This window comes from Salmo salar, chromosome ssa23, assembly GCF_905237065.1.
Source record: "Salmo salar chromosome ssa23, Ssal_v3.1, whole genome shotgun sequence".
Taxonomy (NCBI): domain Eukaryota; kingdom Metazoa; phylum Chordata; class Actinopteri; order Salmoniformes; family Salmonidae; genus Salmo; species Salmo salar.
Window position 1 is genome coordinate 19,481,882 of NC_059464.1, and position 19,432 is coordinate 19,501,313.

General features: G+C 41.0%; 1 protein-coding gene across 1 annotated transcript in view; it reads left to right on the top strand.

Moving 5' to 3' along the window:
- Positions 1 to 14,126, top strand: part of LOC106584092 (regulator of G-protein signaling 8) — a 33,641-nt gene extending 19,515 nt beyond the window's left edge. The window contains exons 3-5 of the mRNA XM_014168929.2: positions 1,836 to 1,897; positions 12,439 to 12,605; positions 13,485 to 14,126. Of these exons, the coding sequence (XP_014024404.2) occupies positions 1,836 to 1,897; positions 12,439 to 12,605; positions 13,485 to 13,679 (424 nt within the window). The 3' untranslated portion in view covers positions 13,680 to 14,126. The remainder of the gene's footprint in view (positions 1 to 1,835; positions 1,898 to 12,438; positions 12,606 to 13,484) is intronic.
- Positions 14,127 to 19,432: the final 5,306 nt, after the last annotated feature.

Genomic DNA, 19,432 nt, shown 5'->3' on the forward strand with positions numbered 1-19,432 from the left:
TAGTTTCTGTATTTCTATGTTTTTTGGGGGGGATGATCTCCAATTAGAGGCAGCTGGTCATCATTGTCTCTAATTGGGGATCATATTTAAGTTGTTGTTTTTCCCACTAGGTTTTGTAGGGAGATTATTTTGAGTAAGAGTATGTTGCACCTCTTCATCACGGTTTGATGTTTTGTTTATATGTCTTGCATAACTTCACAGTTTAAATAAAATGTGGAATGATACACACGCTGCACCTTGGTCTCCATCATACGACAAACGTGACACAAACAGATTATTTCACTTATAATTCCCTGTGTCACAATTCCAGTGGGTCAGAAGTTTACATACACTAAGTTGACTGTGCCTTTGAACAGCTTGGAAAATTCCAGAAAATGATGTCATGGCTTTAGAAGCTTCTGACAGGCTAATTGACAACATTTGAGTCAATTGGAGGTGTACCTGTGGATGTCTTTCAATGCCTACCTTAAAACTCAGTGCCTCTTCGCTTGACATCATGGGAAAATCAAAAGAAATCAGCCAAGACCTCAGAAAAGAAATTGTAGACCTCCACAAGTCTGGTTCATCCTTGGGAGCAATTTCCAAACAACTGAAGGTACCACGTTCATCTGTACAAGCAATAGTACGCAAGTATAATCACCATGGGACCACGTAGCCGTCATACCGTTCAGGAAGGAGATGCGTTCTGTCTCCTAGAGATGAATGTACTTTGGTGCAAAAAGTGCAAATCAATCCCAGAACAACAGCAAAGGACCTTGTGAAGATGCTGGAGGAAACGGATACAAAAGTATCTATATCCACAGTAAAATGAGTCCTATATTCAACATAACCTGAAAGGCCGCTCATCAAGAAAGAAGCCACTGCTCCAAAACCACCATAATAATGCCAGACTACGGTTTGCAACTGCACATGGGGACAAAGATCGTACTTTTTGGAGAAATGTCCTCTGGTCTGATGAAACAAGAAATAGAACTGTTTGGCCATGATGGCCATCCCAACCGTGAACCGTGAAGCACGGGGGTGGCAGCATCATGTTGTGGGGGTGCTTTTGCTGCAGGAGGGACTGGTGCACTTCACAAAATAGATGTCATCATGAGGGAGGAAAATTATGTGGATATATTGAAGCAACATCAAGACATCAGTCAGGAAGTTAAAGCTTGATCGCAAATGGGTCTTCCAAATGGACAATGACCCCAAGCATACTTCCAAAGTTGTGGCAAAATGGCTTAAGGACAACAAAGTCAAGGAATTGGAGTGGCCATCACAAAGCCCTGACCTCAATCCTTTAGAACATTTGTGGTCAGAACTGAAAAAGCGTGTGCGAGCAAGGAGGCCTACAAACCTGACTCAGTTACAACAGCTCTGTCAGGAGGGATTGGCCAAAATTCACCAAACTTATTGTGGGAAGCTTGTCGAAGGCTACCCGAAATGTTTGACCTAAGTTAAACAATTTAAAGGCAATGCTACCAAATACTAATTGAGTGTATGTATACTTCTGACCCACTGGGAATAAGCTGAAATAAATCACTGTTTACTATTATTCTGACATCTCATATTCTTAAAATAAAATGGTGATCCTAACTGACCTAAGACAGGGTATTTTTACTCAGATTAAATGTCAGGAATTGTGAAAAACTCAGTTTAAATGTGTTTGGCTAAGGTGTATGTAAACTTCTGACTTCAGCTGTATATAATAAGACTACACGATAGACGGTGTAGACTCTTTTAGAGCAATCTCTAAAACTGTTAGTGTGTGTGTGTTGAATTGCCTTTAACTGCATGGTTGCATACACATTTGAAGACATGTCACTGTATCTTTCTGTCTTTTCTTTAAGGCTGTCAAAAGATGAAGTCGTTCTATGGGCAGATTCCTTCGATGTTCTTCTGTCGAACAAGTGTAAGTCCCTTTTTATTGACAAGTATCTGTCAATCCTTCTCTTTGGAGTTATATGAGAAATTGAACCAAAATAAGGAGGAAACAATATTTTATTTTTATCAACCAACCCCTCTGTTACGCTCGTTGTTGGAATGAGACCAAGGTGCAGCATGGTAAGCGTACATCTTTCTTTTATTTGATGAACACCGACAAAACAAAGAAAATACAAAACGAACGTAAAGTTCTGCAGGCTTCACAGCAGCTATACAAAAACAAGATCCCACAATCACAGGTGGGGAAAAAGGGCTGCCGAAGTATGATCCCCAATCAGAGACAACGATAAACAGCTGACTCTGATTGGGAGCCATACTAGGCCAACAGAGAAATAGAAACACATATGCCCACCCAAGTCACACCCTGACCTAACAAACTAGAGAATAAAACAGGCTCTCTAAGGTCAGGGCGTGACACCCTCCAGCAAACTGTCCGTGCCATTGTTAGCGAATGGATAGAAGCAAACCACGCAACTGTATGGATTACATTTTTTCCTCAGTCCCATTCTATAGCCCTTCTGTTCTCTTTGAAAACATGATTGCCTCTATTTCATTTGACAAGATGATTGTCTTTCTGTTTCTTATCTGAGGATGGCTCCCCACATCAGTCCATTTCTTTCCCCCTAAACCCTTCTTATGTAAGATCCCCTGTCTGTCTGGTTATTGATGTGTGACTCATTGTGTTGCTCCTCAACACACAATGAGTCACACTCTTGGTTGTGACCTTCTCTGTGGATTACACAATAACACACATGTTCATGTGCAAATACACACATGCAAACACACACACTTACAAGCACACACATATCGTTCACGTGCAGGCACACACACACGTGACAGGTTAACTGTTCATAATAACAGGCCATCTGAAGAGACTGTCAGTGTTCTCTCTCTCACTCACACATACACTATTACTAGAGAACCTGACAAAAAGGACAGAAAAGGGAGTGATAGCTATAGGCTCTCCACAGGGAGTGGAAAATTAGACTGCACAGTAGGAAGACAGACGACCGACCTTGACTTTAGTTCTATTTATTTAAATTTTTTAAATGAACAACAACTTGCTGTTTTTTAATATTACTATAATATTTTGTCCAAACTAGAGATATACTCACAACTCAAGTCATATGGTAATGTTATCTTAATGGGCATTTGTAATGTAATGTGTGAATGTTTCAAATTAGCATTTGTCTCTATTGAGTTAATCAAGCATATTATTCAGTATACTGTAGACCCTTCTACTAACTCTTTAACAGGTGGTGCTGTTGTATAACATAGACAAATTGGTGTAAACTTCAATCATGGTTTGACGTCACATCAACATGTAACCTCTTATGACCCTAGCTGCATGAAAGTCTAGGGTCTCAGTCTGCTTCTTCCTAGGATTGACAAATATTATCCTCAGACAGAAGGGGACAAAGGGAAACACTTCTGTAACCGGTTTTGCCGAACACAATTTTTTAAAATTATTTCACCTTTATTTAACCAGGTAGGCCAGTTGAGAAGTTCTCATTTACAACTACGACCTGGCAATGAGTAAAGAGACCTTGATGCTGAACTAAACTATGTCTATGAACTATGTCTGTTTTTCAATATTAAATTATAATCTTTACGTGTACATCAGCTCTCTCTGTGTAGTGTATTTCTGCATTCTGTAAGGAAAATTGAATGAGAGTGAGAAATGAACACTGACCTACAGTACATTCAAACATTGGAAGGCCTTCGCTAACCCTAACCCTAACCCTAACTACCACGTAATAGCCTATTCCTAAAGAGGCTAATTAAAACCTATAAAAATATAAGCTAATATATGGAATTGTTTTAAGATGGTCATACCATGGATAATTGAGCTATTTGATTTAGAATTTTAGCACACCTTTAAAAAATATTACAATTTAAAATGATTTGATAGAATATTGAATTTGGTCTTTTTTTATTTCACCTTTATTTAACTAGGTAGGCTAGTTGAAAACAAGTTCTCATTTGCAACTGCGACCTGGCCAAGATAAAGCATAGCAATTCGACACATACAACAACACAGAGTTACACATGGAATAAACAAAACATAGTCAATAACACAGTAGAACAAAAGAAAACAAAAAGTCTATATACAGTGAGTGCAAATTAGGTAAGATAAGAGAGTTAACCTGTTTGGGATAGGGGGCAGTATTTTCACGGCCGGATAAAAAAAACGTACCCGATTTAATCTGGTTACTACTCCTGCCCAGAAACTACAATATGCATATAATTAGTAGATTTGGATAGAAAACACTCTAAAGTTTCTAAAACTGTTTGAATGGTGTCTGTGAGTATAACAGAACTCATATGGCAGGCCAACACCTGAGAAGATTCCATACAGGAAGTGCCGTGTCTGACAATTTATTGTCCTTCTGTAGCCTCTCTACTGAAAATACAGCCTCTGTGCTGTAACGTGACATTTTCTAAGGCTTCCATTGGCTCTCAGAAGGCGCCAGAAAGTGGAATGAGAGCTATGCAGTCTCTGGTCTAAGTACAGCAGCTCTGTTTGTTTCTGGCCTGCATGGGGACAGTGACACTAGAGATGCACATCCACGAGACTACTCCATTTTGTTCTTCCAGTCTTTGAATGAATACAACGTCGCCCGGTTGGAATATTATTGCTATTTTCCGAGAAAAATAGCATAAAAATTGATTTTAAACAGCGTTTGACATGCTTCGAAGTACGGTAATGGAATATTTTTACTTTTTTTGTCACGAAATGTGCCTGCGCGTCACCCTTCGGATAGTGACCTCAACGCACGAACAAAACGGAGCTATTTCAATATAACTATGGATTATTTCGAACCAAAACAACATTTGTTGTTGAAGTAGAAGTCCTGGGAGTGCATTCTGATGAAGAACAGCAAAGGTAATCCAATTTTTCTAATAGTAATTCTGAGTTTGGTGAGTGCCAAACTTGGTGGGTTTCAAATTAGCTAGCCTGTGATGGCCGAGCTATCTACTCAGAATATTGCAAAATGTGCTTTCGCCGAAAAGCTATTTTAAAATTGGACACCGCGATTGCATAAAGGAGTTCTGTATCTATAATTCTTAAAATAATAGTTTTTTTTTGTAAACGTTTATCGTGAGTAATTTAGTAAATTCACCGGAAGTTTGCGGTGGGTATGCTAGTTCTGAACATCACATGCTAATGTAAAAAGCTGGTTTTTGATATAAATATCAACTGGATTGAACAAAACATGCATGTATTGTATAACATAATGTCCTAGGAGTGTCATCTGATGAAGATCAAAGGTTAGTGCTGCATTTAGCTGTGGTTTTGGTTTTTCTGACATATATGCTTGCTTTGAAAATGGCTGTGTGATTATTTTTGGCAGGGTACTCTCCTGACATAATCTAATGTTTTGATTTCGCTGTAAAGCCTTTTTGAAATCATACAATGTGGTTAGATTAACAAGAGTCTTATCTTTAAAATGGTGTAAAATAGTTGATTGTTTGAGAAAATTTAATTGTGGTATTTTAGTTGATTTTGTATTTCGCGCCGTGCGATGCCATTGGCTGTTGGCTAGGGGTTCCGCAGGCGGAACGGCGTTCCACTAGCGAAACGTCTGTCCTTAACAGGTTAGGGCAATAAATAGGCCATGGTGGCGAAGTAATAACAATATAGCAATTAAACACTGAGTGGGTGCTGCTATGTGACCAGTGAGCTGAGATAAGGCGGGGCTTTACCTAGCAGAGACTTGTAGATAACCTGTAGCCAGTGGGTTTGGCGACGAGTATGAAGCGAGGGCCAACCAACGCGAGCGTACAGGTTGCAGTGGTGGGTAGTGTATGGATCTTTGGTGACAAAACCGATGGCACTGTGATAGACTGCATCCAGTTTGTTGAGTAGAGTGTTGGAGGATATTTTATAGATGACATCACCGAAGTCGAGGATCGGTAGGATGGTCAGTTTTACAAGGGTATGTTTGGCAGCATGAGTGAAGGATGCTTTGTTGCGATGTAGGAAGCCGATTCTAGATTTAATTTTGAATTGGAGATGCTTAATGTGAGTCTGGAAGGAGAGTTTACAGTCTAACCAGACACCTAGGTATTTGTAGATGTCCACGTATTCTAAGTCAGAGCCGTCCAGAGTAGTGATGATGGACGAGCGAACAGATGCGGGCAGTGATCGATTGAATAGCATGCATTTAGTTTTACTTGCGTTTAAGCGCAGTCGTAGGCCATGGAAGGAGAGTTGTATGGCATTGAAGCTCGTCTGGAGGTTAGTTAACCTCTTGACGGTCGCCTAGGATAGGGGGCGCCACAGCGCATTTTGAAAAGAATTCGTGCCCATTTTAAACGGCCTACTACTCAAACTCAGAAGCTAGGATATGCATATAATTAATACTTGTGGATAGAAAACACCCTAAAGTTTCTAAAACTGTTTGAATGGTGTCTGTGAGTATAACAGAACTCATATGGCAGTCAAAACCCCGAGACAGATCGAAACAGGAAGTGGAATTCTGAATTGCGGACTCAACTTCATCACGTTGCCTATTAATCACACCGTGAGCTATGGTTCATTGAGCACTTCCTATTGCTTCCACTAGATGTCCCCAGTCTTTACAAAGTGATTTGAGTCTCCTACTGTGAAAACTGACAGAATGACACGCTGTGGAACGTGGTCACACAGAGAGGGCCATCACCATTATGACGCCGGCGCCCCTAGCTACCCTCCCCTTTCGAAACGTTTTGAAACACAATGCAATCGTCCCCCTCGAATCTTATTGGAGCTCTGGTTGAAAAAGGCCCTAAAGATTTATGTTATACAACGTTTGACATGTTTGAACGAACCTAAATAAGAAAAAAATGCATTTTGTTGAAAGAGTAGCCCCGCGCACGTCGGTACTTTTGGTGCAGCCTTCAGAACGCGCTAACAATAACAAGCTAATGGAACATAAAGGATGAACTTTTTCGAACGAATATACATTTGTTGTGGACCTGGGATTCCTGGAAGTGCCTAAGGATGAAGATAATCAAAGGTAAGGGATTATTGACAATAGTATACAAGACTAGATTTGATATGCGATTGTTACCAAGATGGCGCTGACCTGTATTACGAGGTAATTTTCTGAGTATCGCATCACATTTTATCGCAAAGTGTGATTACCCAGTAAACGTTATTTTTAAATCTGGCATTACAGGTGCTTTCAAGAGATATTCATCTATACATCTTAGAATGACAATATTACATTTTAAAAATGTTTTCGAATAGTAATTTAGTAAATTGTCGCACTGTTTCACCGGATGCATTTGAGGGAAAATAGTTAGTCAACGTTACGCGCCGATGTAAAATGCTGTTTTTATATATAAATATGAACTTTATCGAACAAAAGAATGCATGTATTATGTAACATGATGTCCTAGGAGTGTCATCTGATGAAGTTTGTAAAAGGTTAGTGCTGCATTTAGCTGTTTTTTGGTTATTTGTGATGCATGTGGTTGGTCGGAAAATGGCTATGTGGCTACTTTTACGATATACTCCTCTAACATAATCTAATGTTTTGCTTTTGCTGTAAAGCCTTTTTGAAATCAGACAACGTGGTTCGATTCAGGAGAGGTGTATCTATAAAACGATATAATTTGAAAAAAAAATTGATTTTTTTTTTATACAATTTTCTTATGCTAATGGCGATAGGATTTTTCGCTGGATGTCCATCCCGCATACAGGACGGAGGCCGCACAGGGGTTAACACAGTGTCCAAAGAGGGGCCATAAGTATACAGAATGATGTCGTCTGCGTAGAGGTGGATCAGAGAATCACCAGCAGCAAGAGCAACATCATTGATGTATACAGAGAAGAGAGTCGGCCCGAGAATTGAACCCTGTGGCACCCCCATAGAGACTGCCAGAGGTTCGGACAACAGGCCCTCCGATTTGACACACTGAACTCTATCAGAGAAGTAGTTGGTGAACCAGGCGAGGCAATCATTTGAGAAACCAAGGCTGTCGAGTCTGACAATAAGAATGTGGTGATTGACAGAGTCGAAAGCCTTGGCCAGGTCAATGAATACGGCTGCACAGTAATGTCTCTTATCGATGGTGGTTATGATGTTTAGGGCCTTGAGCGTGGCTGAGGTGCACTCATGACCAGCTCAGAAACCAGATTGCATAGCGGAGAAGGTACGGTGGGATTCGAAATGGTCGGTAATCTGTTTGTTAACTTGGCTTTCGAAGACCTTAGAAAGACAGGGTAGGATAGATATAGGTCTGTTGCAGTTTGGGTCTAGAGTGTCACCCCCATTGAAGAGGGGGATGACCGCGGCAGCTTTCCAATCTTTGTGAATCTCAGACGATACGAAAGAGAGGTTGAACAGGTTAGTAATAGGGGTTGCAACAATTTTGGCAGATCATTTTAGAAAGAGAGGGTCCAGATTGTCTAGCCCGGCTGATTTGTAGGGGTCCAGATTTTGCAGCTCTTTCAGAACATCAGCTATCTGGATTTGAGTGAAGGAGAAATGGTGGGGGCTTTGGCGGGTTGCTGTGGAGGGTGCCGGGCAGTTGACCGGGGTAGGGGTAGCCAGGTGGAAAGCATGGCCAGCCGTAGAGAAATGCTTATTGAAATTCACAATTATAGTGGATTTATTGGTGGTAAGTGTTTCCTAGCCTCAGAGCAGTGGGCAGCTGGGAGGAGGTGCTCCTATTCTCCATGGACTTTACAGTGTCCCAGAACTTTGAGTTAGTACTACAGGATGCAAATTTCTGTTTGAAAAAGCTAGCCTTAGCTTTCCTAACTGCCTGTGTATATTTGTTCCTAACTTCCCTGAAAATTTGAATATCACGGGGGCTATTCGATGCTAATGCAGAATGCCACAGGATGTTTTTGTGCTGGTCAAGGGCAGACAGGTCTGGAGTGAACCAAGGACTATATTTATTCCTAGTTCTACATTTTTTTGAATGGGGCATGCTTATTTAAGATGGTGAGGAAGGCACTTTTAAAGAATAGCCAGGCATCATCTACTGACGGGATGAGGTCAATGTCATTCCAGGATACCCCGGCCAGGTCGATTAGAGAGGCCTGCTCGCAGAAGTGTTTTAGGGAGCATTTGACAGTGATGAGGGGTGGTCGTTTGGTCGCAGACCCATTACGGATGCAGGCAATGAGGCAGTGATCGCTGAGATCTTGATTGAAAACAGCAGAGGTGTATTTGGAGGGCGAGTTAGTTAGGATGACATCTATGAGGGTGCCTGTGTTTACGGATTTGGAGTTGTACCTGGTAGGTTCATTGATAATTTGTGTGAGATTGAGGGCATCAAGTTTAGATTGTAGGATGGCCGGGGTGTTAACCTCTCTAGGGTCGGCGGGACGAAATCGTCCCACCTACTCAACAGCCAGTTGAATCCCGTGGCGCGTTATTCAAATACCTTAGAAATGTTATTACTTCAATTTCTCAAACATATGACTATTTTACACCATTTTAAAGACAAGACTCTCGTTAATCTAACCATACTGTCCGATTTCAAAAAGGCTTTACAACGAAAGCAAAACATTAGATTATGTCAGCAGAGTACCTAGCCAGAAATAATCAGACACCCATTTTTCAAGCTAGCATATAATGTCACATAAACCCAAACCACAGCTAAATGCAGCACTAACCTTTGATGAGCTTCAACAGATGACAACCCTAGGACATTATGTTATACAATACATGCATGTTTTGTTCAATCAAGTTCATATTTATATCAAAAACCAGCTTTTTACATTAGCATGTGACGTTCAGAACTAGCATACCCCCCGCAAACTTCCGGTGAATTTACTAAATTACTCACGATAAACGTTCACAAAAAACATAACAATTATTTTAAGAATTATAGATACAGAACTCCTCTATGCACTCGCTATGTCCGATTTTAAAATAGCTTTTCGGTGAAAGCACATTTTGCAATATTCTCAGTAGATAGCCCGGCATCACAGGGCTAGCTATTTAGACACCCACCAAGTTTAGCACTCACCAAAATCAGATTTACTATAAGAAAAATGTTGTTACCTTTGCTGTCTTCGTCAGAATGCACTCCCAGGACTTCTACTTCAATAACAAATGTTGGTTTGGTTCAAAATAATCCATAGTTATATCCAAATATCCTCTGTTTTGTTTGTGGGTTCAAGACACTATCCGAATGGTAAAGAAGGGTCACGCATTTCGTGACAAAAAATGTCTAAATATTCCATTACCGTACTTCAAAGCATGTCAACCGCTGTTTAAAATAAATGTTTATGCCATTTTTCTCGTAAAAAAGCGATAATATTCCGACCGGGAAAGCGTGTTTAGGTTCAAAGACGAAAGAAAATAAAACATGGGGTCGACTCGTGCACGCGCCTCAGCCCATTGTCCTCTGATAGAGCACTTACCAAAAGCGCTAATGTGTTTCAGCCAGTGGCTGGAATTACATCATTCAGCTTTTTTCCGCCTTCTGAGAGCCTATGGGAGCCGTAGGAAGTGTCACGTTACAGCAAAGATCATCAGTCTTCAATAAACAGAGTCAAGAAGCTCAAGGAATGGTCAGAGAGGGCACTTCCTGTACAGAATCTTCTCAGGTTTTTGCCTGCCATATGAGTTCTGTTATACTCACAGACACCATTCAAACAGTTTTAGAAACTTTAGGGTGTTTCTATCCAAAGCCAATAATTATATGCATATTCTAGTTTCTGGGCAGTAGTAATAACCAGATTAAATCGGGTACGTTTTTTATCCGGCCGTGTAAATACTGCCCCCTACCCCCAACAGGTTAAGCATGACCCAGTTTAGGTCACCTAGTAGCATGAGCTCAGAAAGATGGGGTGCAATCAATTCACATATGGTATCGAGGGCACAGCTTGGGGCAGAGGGAGGTCTATAGCAAGTGGCAACAGTGAGAGACTTGTTTCTGGAAAGGTGAATTTTAGACGTAGAAGCTTGAATTGTTTGGGAACAGATTTGGATAGTAATACAGAACTCTGCAGGCTAATTTTGCAGTAGATTGCAACACCGCCCCCTTTGGCATTTCTATCTTGGCGGAAAATGTTCTAGTTAGCGATGGAGATTTCAGGGTTTTTGGTGGTTTTCCTAAGCCAGGATTCAGACACGGCTAAGACATCTGGGTTGGCAGAGTGTGCTAAAGCAGTGAGTAAAACAAACTTAGGGAGTAGGCTTCTAATGTTAACATGCATGAAACCAAGGCTTTTACGGTTACAGAAGTCAACAAATGAGAACACCTGGGGAGTGGGAGTGGAGCTAGGCACTGCAGGATATGATTAACCTCTACATCACCAGAGGAACAGAGGAGAAGTAGGATAAGGGTACGGCTAAAGGCTATACGAACTGGCCGTCTAGGACGTTCGGAACACAGAGTAAAAGGAGCAGGTTTCTGGGCACGATAGCATAGATTCAAGGCATAGTGTACAAAGGTAAGGTAGGATGTGAGTACATTGGAGGTAAAGCTAGGCATTGAGTAATGATGAGAGAGATAGTCTCTAGAGACGTTTAAACCAGGTGATGACATCGCATATGTAGGAGGTGGAACAACATGGTTGGTTAAGGCATATTGAGCAGGGCTAAAGGCTCTATAGTGAAATAAGACAGTAATCACTAACCAGGAGAGTAATGGACGAGGCATATTGATATTAGAGAGAGGCATGTGTAGCCAAGTGAACATACTTTTTTACAACTACAGCTCATACAAACGCATTGAATAACACATTCATAAATAGAAAGAAAGACAGTCATAACGAATAAGGTCATTAGGAATAAGGTTTTGAAGTGTCTGTCCTATATCTAGGAGATATAAGAAAGCTCAGGATTTTTGTATATTTTTTTGGGACACATATTTAAGAATAAAGCAGGGCGAGAGAATCTTCCTCCAAGCTAAGTTCAATGCCTTTTTATTTTGAACACTGTCTGTTGACAAGGCTGCATGCAGTCACAGTGTCCCTGGTGATTTTCCTATAACCAGTGTGTAGTGAGAGTGTGTGAGTAATGTTGGTGATAGGGCCTGATGGACTACTCTACTGCTGCTGCTGGGTAAATGTTAAGCAAATAAATGCAAGAGAAGGGAGGGAGGGTGAGTGGAGGAGGGATAGAAAGTATGGAGAAAACATGTTTAACATGACACGGCCGATAGCAAAACATGACCTCCTCCTGTGTTTTCATTGATGTCAGACAAATTGATCACTTATCTTTGATTGATGAAGACAGAAAGCTCATTGAAGGTTTGTGGGCCGTATGTTTATGTTCTAATCACAGAGCTGTTCCCTGTGCTGAGAACAAGAGCACGCTCTGCATCTGAGACAATATCAACACATGATAAACAACCCTGTTAGTATCTACAGCTGCTCTCTGTGAAGAAAAAGAAAATCAGTTCCAAAGAAACTGGCCCATGTTCAGAAATATGTGCTGGGATACAATATAGATCTTTGTAAAGACACACACGCTTGCTCTCTCTCTCTCACACACACACACACTTGCTGTCCGTTAGCTCTTCTAACTAGCTGATGGATGTTTTGTGTCTTAGGTGGCCTGGCTGCGTTCCGGGCTTTTCTCAAGACGGAGTTCAGCGACGAGAACATTGAGTTCTGGATGGCCTGCGAGGAATATAAAAAAATCAAGACTCCCGCTAAATTGATGACAAAAATTAACAAGATCTACAATGAGTTTATTGATGTCAAGGCTCCCAGAGAGGTTTGTGTTCGATCAAATGACTAATGATGCAAAATATTCACTTTCTCTTTTAAGGTCAGGCACCACACCCTAATAGGGTATTTTTCCCCCTTAATCATAACAGTCTTTTACCAGTTGAAAGTGGTCAGAAATCTAATAGTTTTTTGTATTAAACATTTTCTGAAATATTGTATTAAAATTAGGTGTTCTAATTAAATATGTGTATATTTGCATCACACAAATACATTTTTCTGGATGCTGAATGAAGAAAGACTAAATATTCGTGTTTCATTTTATTAAGACACTCCATGACTGGACTTACGCATAGATTTTTTTTTAAAGTATTTATTCACAATCTATCTGTAATATACTAAAGAAAGATAGGTAAAATGCCTTTTTGGTGCATTTTTCAGAAAATGTCATCTAGAAGAAAAAATTCAAAGTAAGTTACTACATATAGGCCAGTTGGTAACATTCTCAATGAAATGGGCTTTTAAATGATGTGTGATTAAATTAGCTTTGAAAGTATTTGTAAAAGTGGTTACAATTCATGACTTTTTGATGAGTAAGAATAAGATAATGAAAATATTAATGGACCAAAATAACAAAACATTTCTAAATTGATAAGAACTGTATATGCAAAAATATATTTTCAGCCTGTGGTGCCTGGCCTTAAATAGCAATGCAAAAGGCTGTGATTTGTTTTTAATTTGGGGTTACTATGTGTCAGATAAACACTTTAATCCACAACCTCCGATAACCTCCGATAGATACACATGAATACTGTATGCATACTTTGATTATAAGGATTAATAATAATGTTGATGCTGTCCACAAGGAAATTCACACTAAGATGATTTGGATATCTAACTTTTCTTTTCCCTTCCTTGGTCCCTGTAGGTAAACATAGACTTCCGTACACGGGAAGTGATGAGGCAGAGCCTTGCAGAGCCCACCCCCTCCAGTCTGAATGAGGTTCAGGCCAGGGTCCACAGCCTCATGGAGAAAGACTCTTACCCACGCTTTCTCCACTCCAAGATCTACCAGGACTTACTCAACATGCAGTACACACACTGCCATCGGAACTCTGTCTGAAGAACACACACATGCGCCGTCGCAGATACGCACACACACAAACAGTTGTGTTTGTCTTCAGTAGCTAAAACCCAAGGAACCATTATTCCTCAAGTTCTAACTTGAGATCTCTATGCGTAACTCAATAACTCAAGTCTCCCATTGACATGTTGAATCATGTGAACGTTTTTGAGTTATCCATACAAATATCAAGTTAAGATTCTACTCTCACAGAGAGATCCTTAGTATTGAGACATATCGTGATATTGTATCATCCCTCTTAGAACTGTGTCAACATATAGTTTACACTTAGAAAACAAAATACCACAAGACGTTGTACTGTATATCCTTTTATTACTCTTATTAGAAAATGTGTTGTTGATATGTATTTCTCCCATGACTATAGATTTATTGTGGTGTAGAAATATGTCTGGAAATTTTATTAAAGTTTTGCAGCATATCATCTGATATATACACTATATGTGGGTGATTGTACAGAAGTGGTGCAAATTGTGGGTTGGAAAAAAAGTCTAATCAGTATGATGTTTTTCCTAAACTTTCAGCACACATCTTACAGATACAGTGGGTATTCGCCTTATCTAGCCCCGTCCACTTGACTCAGTTCCATTCGAACGTGATTGTGTTTGTTTCCGTCTCACAACTTCCGTCAACGCTAGTGAATTACCTCAGCGGTGGCTAGCTAATACAAAAAAAGCATCATTAACACATCTTAACATTAAAACCTACCCTAACCAGAAACCGTGGATAGATGGTAGCATTACTGAAAGCGCGTACCACCGCATTTAACCATGGCAAGGCGACTGGGAATATGGCAGAATACAAACAGAGTAGTCATTCCATCCGCAAGGCAATCAAACAAGCAAAATGTCAGTATAGAGACAAAGTGGAGTCGCAATTCAACGGCTCAGACACGAGACGCATGTGGCAGGGTCTACAGACAATCAAGGACTACAAAAGGAAAACCAACCATGTCGCGGACACCGACGTCTTGCTTCCAAACAAACTAAACACCTTCTTTGCCCGCTTTGAGGATAATACAGTGCCACCGACCTGGCCCGCTACCAAGGACTGTGGGCTCTCCTCCGTGGCCGACTTGAGTAAGACATTTAAACATGTTAACCCTCACAAGGCTGCGGGTCCAGACGGCATCCCTAGCCGAGTCCTCAGAGCGTGCGCAGACCAGCTGGCTGGTGTGTTTACAAACATATTCAATCTCTCCCTATCCCAGTCTGCTGTTCCCACATGCTTCTAGATGGCCACCATTGTTCCTGTACCCAAGAATGCAAAGGTAACTGAACTAAATTACTATTGCCCCTTAGCACTCACTTCTGTCATCATGAAGTCCTTTGAGAGACTAGTTAAGGATCATATCATCTCCATCTTACCTGTCATTCTAGACCCACTTCAATTTGCTTACTGCTCCAAAAGGTCCACAGACGATGCAATCGCCATCACACTGCACACTGCCCTATCCCATGTAGACAAGAGGAATACCTATGTAAGAATGCTGTTTATTGACTACAGCTCAGCATTCAACATCGTAGTACCCTCCAAGCTCATCATTAAGCTTGAGGCCCTGTGTCTCAACCCTTGCCCTGTGCAATTGGGTCCCAGACTTCCTGACGGGCCGGCCCCCGGGTGGTGAAGGTAGGAAACAACATCTCCACTTCGCTGATCCTCAACACTGGGACTCCACAAGGGTGCGTGCTCAGCCCCCTCCGTACTCCCTGTCCACCCATGACTGCGTGGACATGCACGCCTCCAACTCAATCGTCAAGTTTGCAAACGACAAATCAGTAGTAGGCTTGATTACCAACAACGACGAGACAGACTACAGGGAGGAGGTGAGGGCTCTCGGAGTGTGGGTCAGGAAGATAACCTCTCACTCAACTTCAACAAAGCAAAGGAGATGATCGTGAACTTCAGGAAACAGCAGAGGGAGCACCCCCTGTCCACATCGATGGGACAGCAGTGGAAAGTTTTAATTTCCTCGGCGTACATATCACTGACAAACTGAAATGGTCCACCCACAGTCTACCCATGCACCTCTTGAACCTCAGGAGGCTTAAGAAATTTGGCTTGGCACCTAAAACCCTTTACAGATTCAAAATTGAGAGCATCCTGTCAGGCTGTATCACCGCCTGGTACGGCAACTGCACCGCCCACAATCACAGGGCTCTCCAGAGGGTGGTGTGGTCTGCCAACACATCACCGGGGGCAAACTACCTGTCCTCTAGGACACCTACAGCACCCAATGTCACAGGAATGCCAAAAAGATCATCAAGGACAACAACCACCCGAGTCACTGCCTGTTCACCCCGCTACCATCCAGAAGGTGAGGTAAGTACAGGTGCATCAAAGCTGGTACCGAGAAGCTGTTTTTCAGTCTCTATCTCAAGACTGTCAGACTGTTAAACAGCCATCACTAGCACAGAGAGGCTGCTGCCAGTTTATTTATTTTGCTGACCAATAACATTCATTTTTTTAACAAATAAACAAAAAAACATGGCTCACATTTGGGAACGCACACAAATGGCTCTTTGGAGGTCAGATGGTATGACATGATAAAATGGCCTGAAATGATGTATGGGGAATTTTTTATTACTTTGTGCTCTCCTTGGGAGTGGATGGTTCCACTGTGAAAAATTACAAGAGTACAGAGTTCTGTCAGTACCTCCACAGTGGTAAGGTGGGCCGAGTTCTACTTCACCAGGGGGAGGGAAAAAGGATTGGTATTTTTGAAGGCCGATGTTCAGCCCAGCCAATCAAGCAGCGCTTACCATTCTGCTTGGGGACTTGTGTATCCAACAACGGATCAGAAGAGACGGCTGGATGCGCTCGCATTGCTGGCCTTGGAAAGTCATGCAGCCTCAATTTTGTGGAAGGTAGACTAATAAGCAAGGTCACTTGCATTTCTATATGTAAGATTAAAGTGATTACAGCATACAAGAAGCCTACATGTGTTGTGGTGACAGTTACTATAATCCATAGGCTAACGTTATGATAGAGTTCGCAGATGATATCTATAACCAATCTCCTCATTACTTGGTCTTGTAATTTATGTTTATAGCCTATTTTCTTTGTTCCTTTTATAGATGGAAGTGCGCAATATGGCCTTATCTAGACACAGAATGATAAAATACTCAGGCTTAACATAGCAGTTAGACCAAATGTTTTGTTGGATGAAAGCTGAATTGAGAATGTCATGATTTATTGGTTATGTTAACATGTATTTGTGGATCAACAGAACTGATGTATTAATGTGGGGTATCCTGTCAAATCTCATGTTGGTGAAGCAAGGTAGTGTCGTGTCTGGACTATCATTAAATGTGAAGTCTTATTTTTATCAAATCAGTTCTCTGTGTTGAATTATCAGGTGATTAAACTAATCATGTAAACATTAATTAACTAGGAAGTCGGGACACCACGGAAAATGTTGAGATTTACAGAGTTATAATTTTCTGAATATAACTTCAGATATTTTAATTATTATTATTATATTTAATTATTTTAATCAATTAGTCTTATTTAATTATTATTACCTCATCAGTTCTCATTACTGAACGGCACGAACCCTAGCCTAAATCATAAATCAGCGATATACAAATTGGCTTAATTATTTATTTACTATCTAACTAATCACACAGAATTACATAACAAACAAAACAGTAGATATTTGGGTTACTACATTATACAAAGAAAGAGCCCCTAGTGGACAAAGCCGATATGATGGCTTGGTAGACAAAGGAAAGTGGTGGGGACTGAGAGAGCGGGAGAGACAAAATGGATTCACTACACACAGTAGATAATTGTACTCATGGACATGCTAATACTTTGCACATGAACGGCCGCTCATTCGGAAAGAAATTGCAATGTACATATTTACGCTTGTATATAGTTGTTGTCTCTCCGTTGAAAACACTTCCTGTAGAACTCATCAGAGTCTCTGGTTAACTTTCTCAGAAGTCACAATGTCTTTCGTGGTAGTAGGTGGTTAGAATTGTCACGGCTGTCGAAAGGATCGGACCAAAGGGCAGTGTGGTTGTAGTTCCACATTTTATTAAATCCGTGAAACTTTGCAAAACATAAATAACTGAATTTACAAAACAACAAACCGTGACACAGAGAGGAACAAACACTACTCAAAAGATAATCACCCACAAAACCCGGGAATAAAAACCCCTACTAAAATATGATCTCCAATCAGAGGTAACGAGGACCAGCTGCCTCCAATTGGAGATCAACCCCAAAAAACAACAACATAGAAATATAAAAACTAGAACTTATACATAGAAATAGAAAACATAGAAAAACACAAAACACTCCCTGTCACGCCCTGACCTTCTCTACCATAGAAAATCACATCTTACTATGGTCACGACGTGACAAGAATGGATACTTCAGAGTACCATTCGGAAATGATCTCATAGAATAGATGCTTCGGTGGTTGTAGGTATTCTCGTTCTAGGTTTACGTAATTTCGAGCTGTAGACCAGTAATTCGTGTCGTCTAGAATTTGCTCCTTCTGTAGTGAATCGATAGTCTCAGAGTTTAACCATTTCTATCCATGTAGCCAAAACTACAGCTTTATGGTCCTCGTGGCCTATAGAATTGTAGCCATTCCAACGTGGGGACTCTGTCTCGGCATTCTCTGACTTAATATATATTTTGTAGGAAGTAGGTTTTATACTCTGTGGAAAAAGGGGCGGTTCAAGGATGCCTGATGTCTGGGCTCACGGGGGTGAGGCCACTGACTAGTTAAAACTTTATAACTAAACAAGTATCTCATTTAGATGACATTACATCTTCTCACAAATAGTTTCCTATTCAATCACACTGTATATTTTACATAACATTCAGGTATAAAACTAACAACTGATAAATGTACACTTCCAAAGCTACCATTATTCTGTGCTTTGACAGGATTGTTCTTTAAATGTTCCGTTGTAAGTGTGCGTTTGTGCTTACCTCATCTTAGCAAGGGACACACTTTGTATGTGGACAACTGTTACAGCAGTCCCACACTCTTCCAGCATCTGCTCTCCAACAGCACAGGGGCCTGTAGCAGAGTCAGGTCAAACAGGAAGGGGATGCTGGCATTTGGATGCAGGAAGATGCAGAGAGGGGAGGTGGAGTTCAAGGAGAACGGTCAACAGCTGGCAGTAAAGTGGCATGACAAACGAGACATCCATGTCCTCTCCACTGTCCATACAGCAACCATGTCGGCCACAGGGAAGGTGCACCACCTGACAAGAGAGAGAAAAATCAAACCAGACTGCGTGCTTTACTATAACCTCAAAATGGGGGCAGTGGATAAGGCGGACATGATAAACAGCTTTGTGGAATGCACTCAGAAAACGACCAAGTGGTCTAAGAAGATATTTTTCAATCTGATCGACGCAACCCTCAATGGCTACATAGTTCACGGCAAACTAACAGGTGAGATGATTACTGAACAAGGGATTTTTTTAATTGGACGAACAGTTCACATGCAAAAACTATAATAACGTAATAAGGCACTTACTCTGATAGAAACACAGCCTGGATTTGAACCAGAGTGTCTGTAGTGACACCTCTAGCACTGAGATGCTGTGCCTTAGACCGCTGAGCCACTTGGGAGTCGTAAGGCCAGGGTAGCTTCAAAATACATCACAAGCTAATACTTCTCTGACGCAATTAGCATTGTTTTACAGAGCTAAAAGGAGAATGTAGCTAGCTACATAAGCACGATTGAACACAACACCATAAATGTT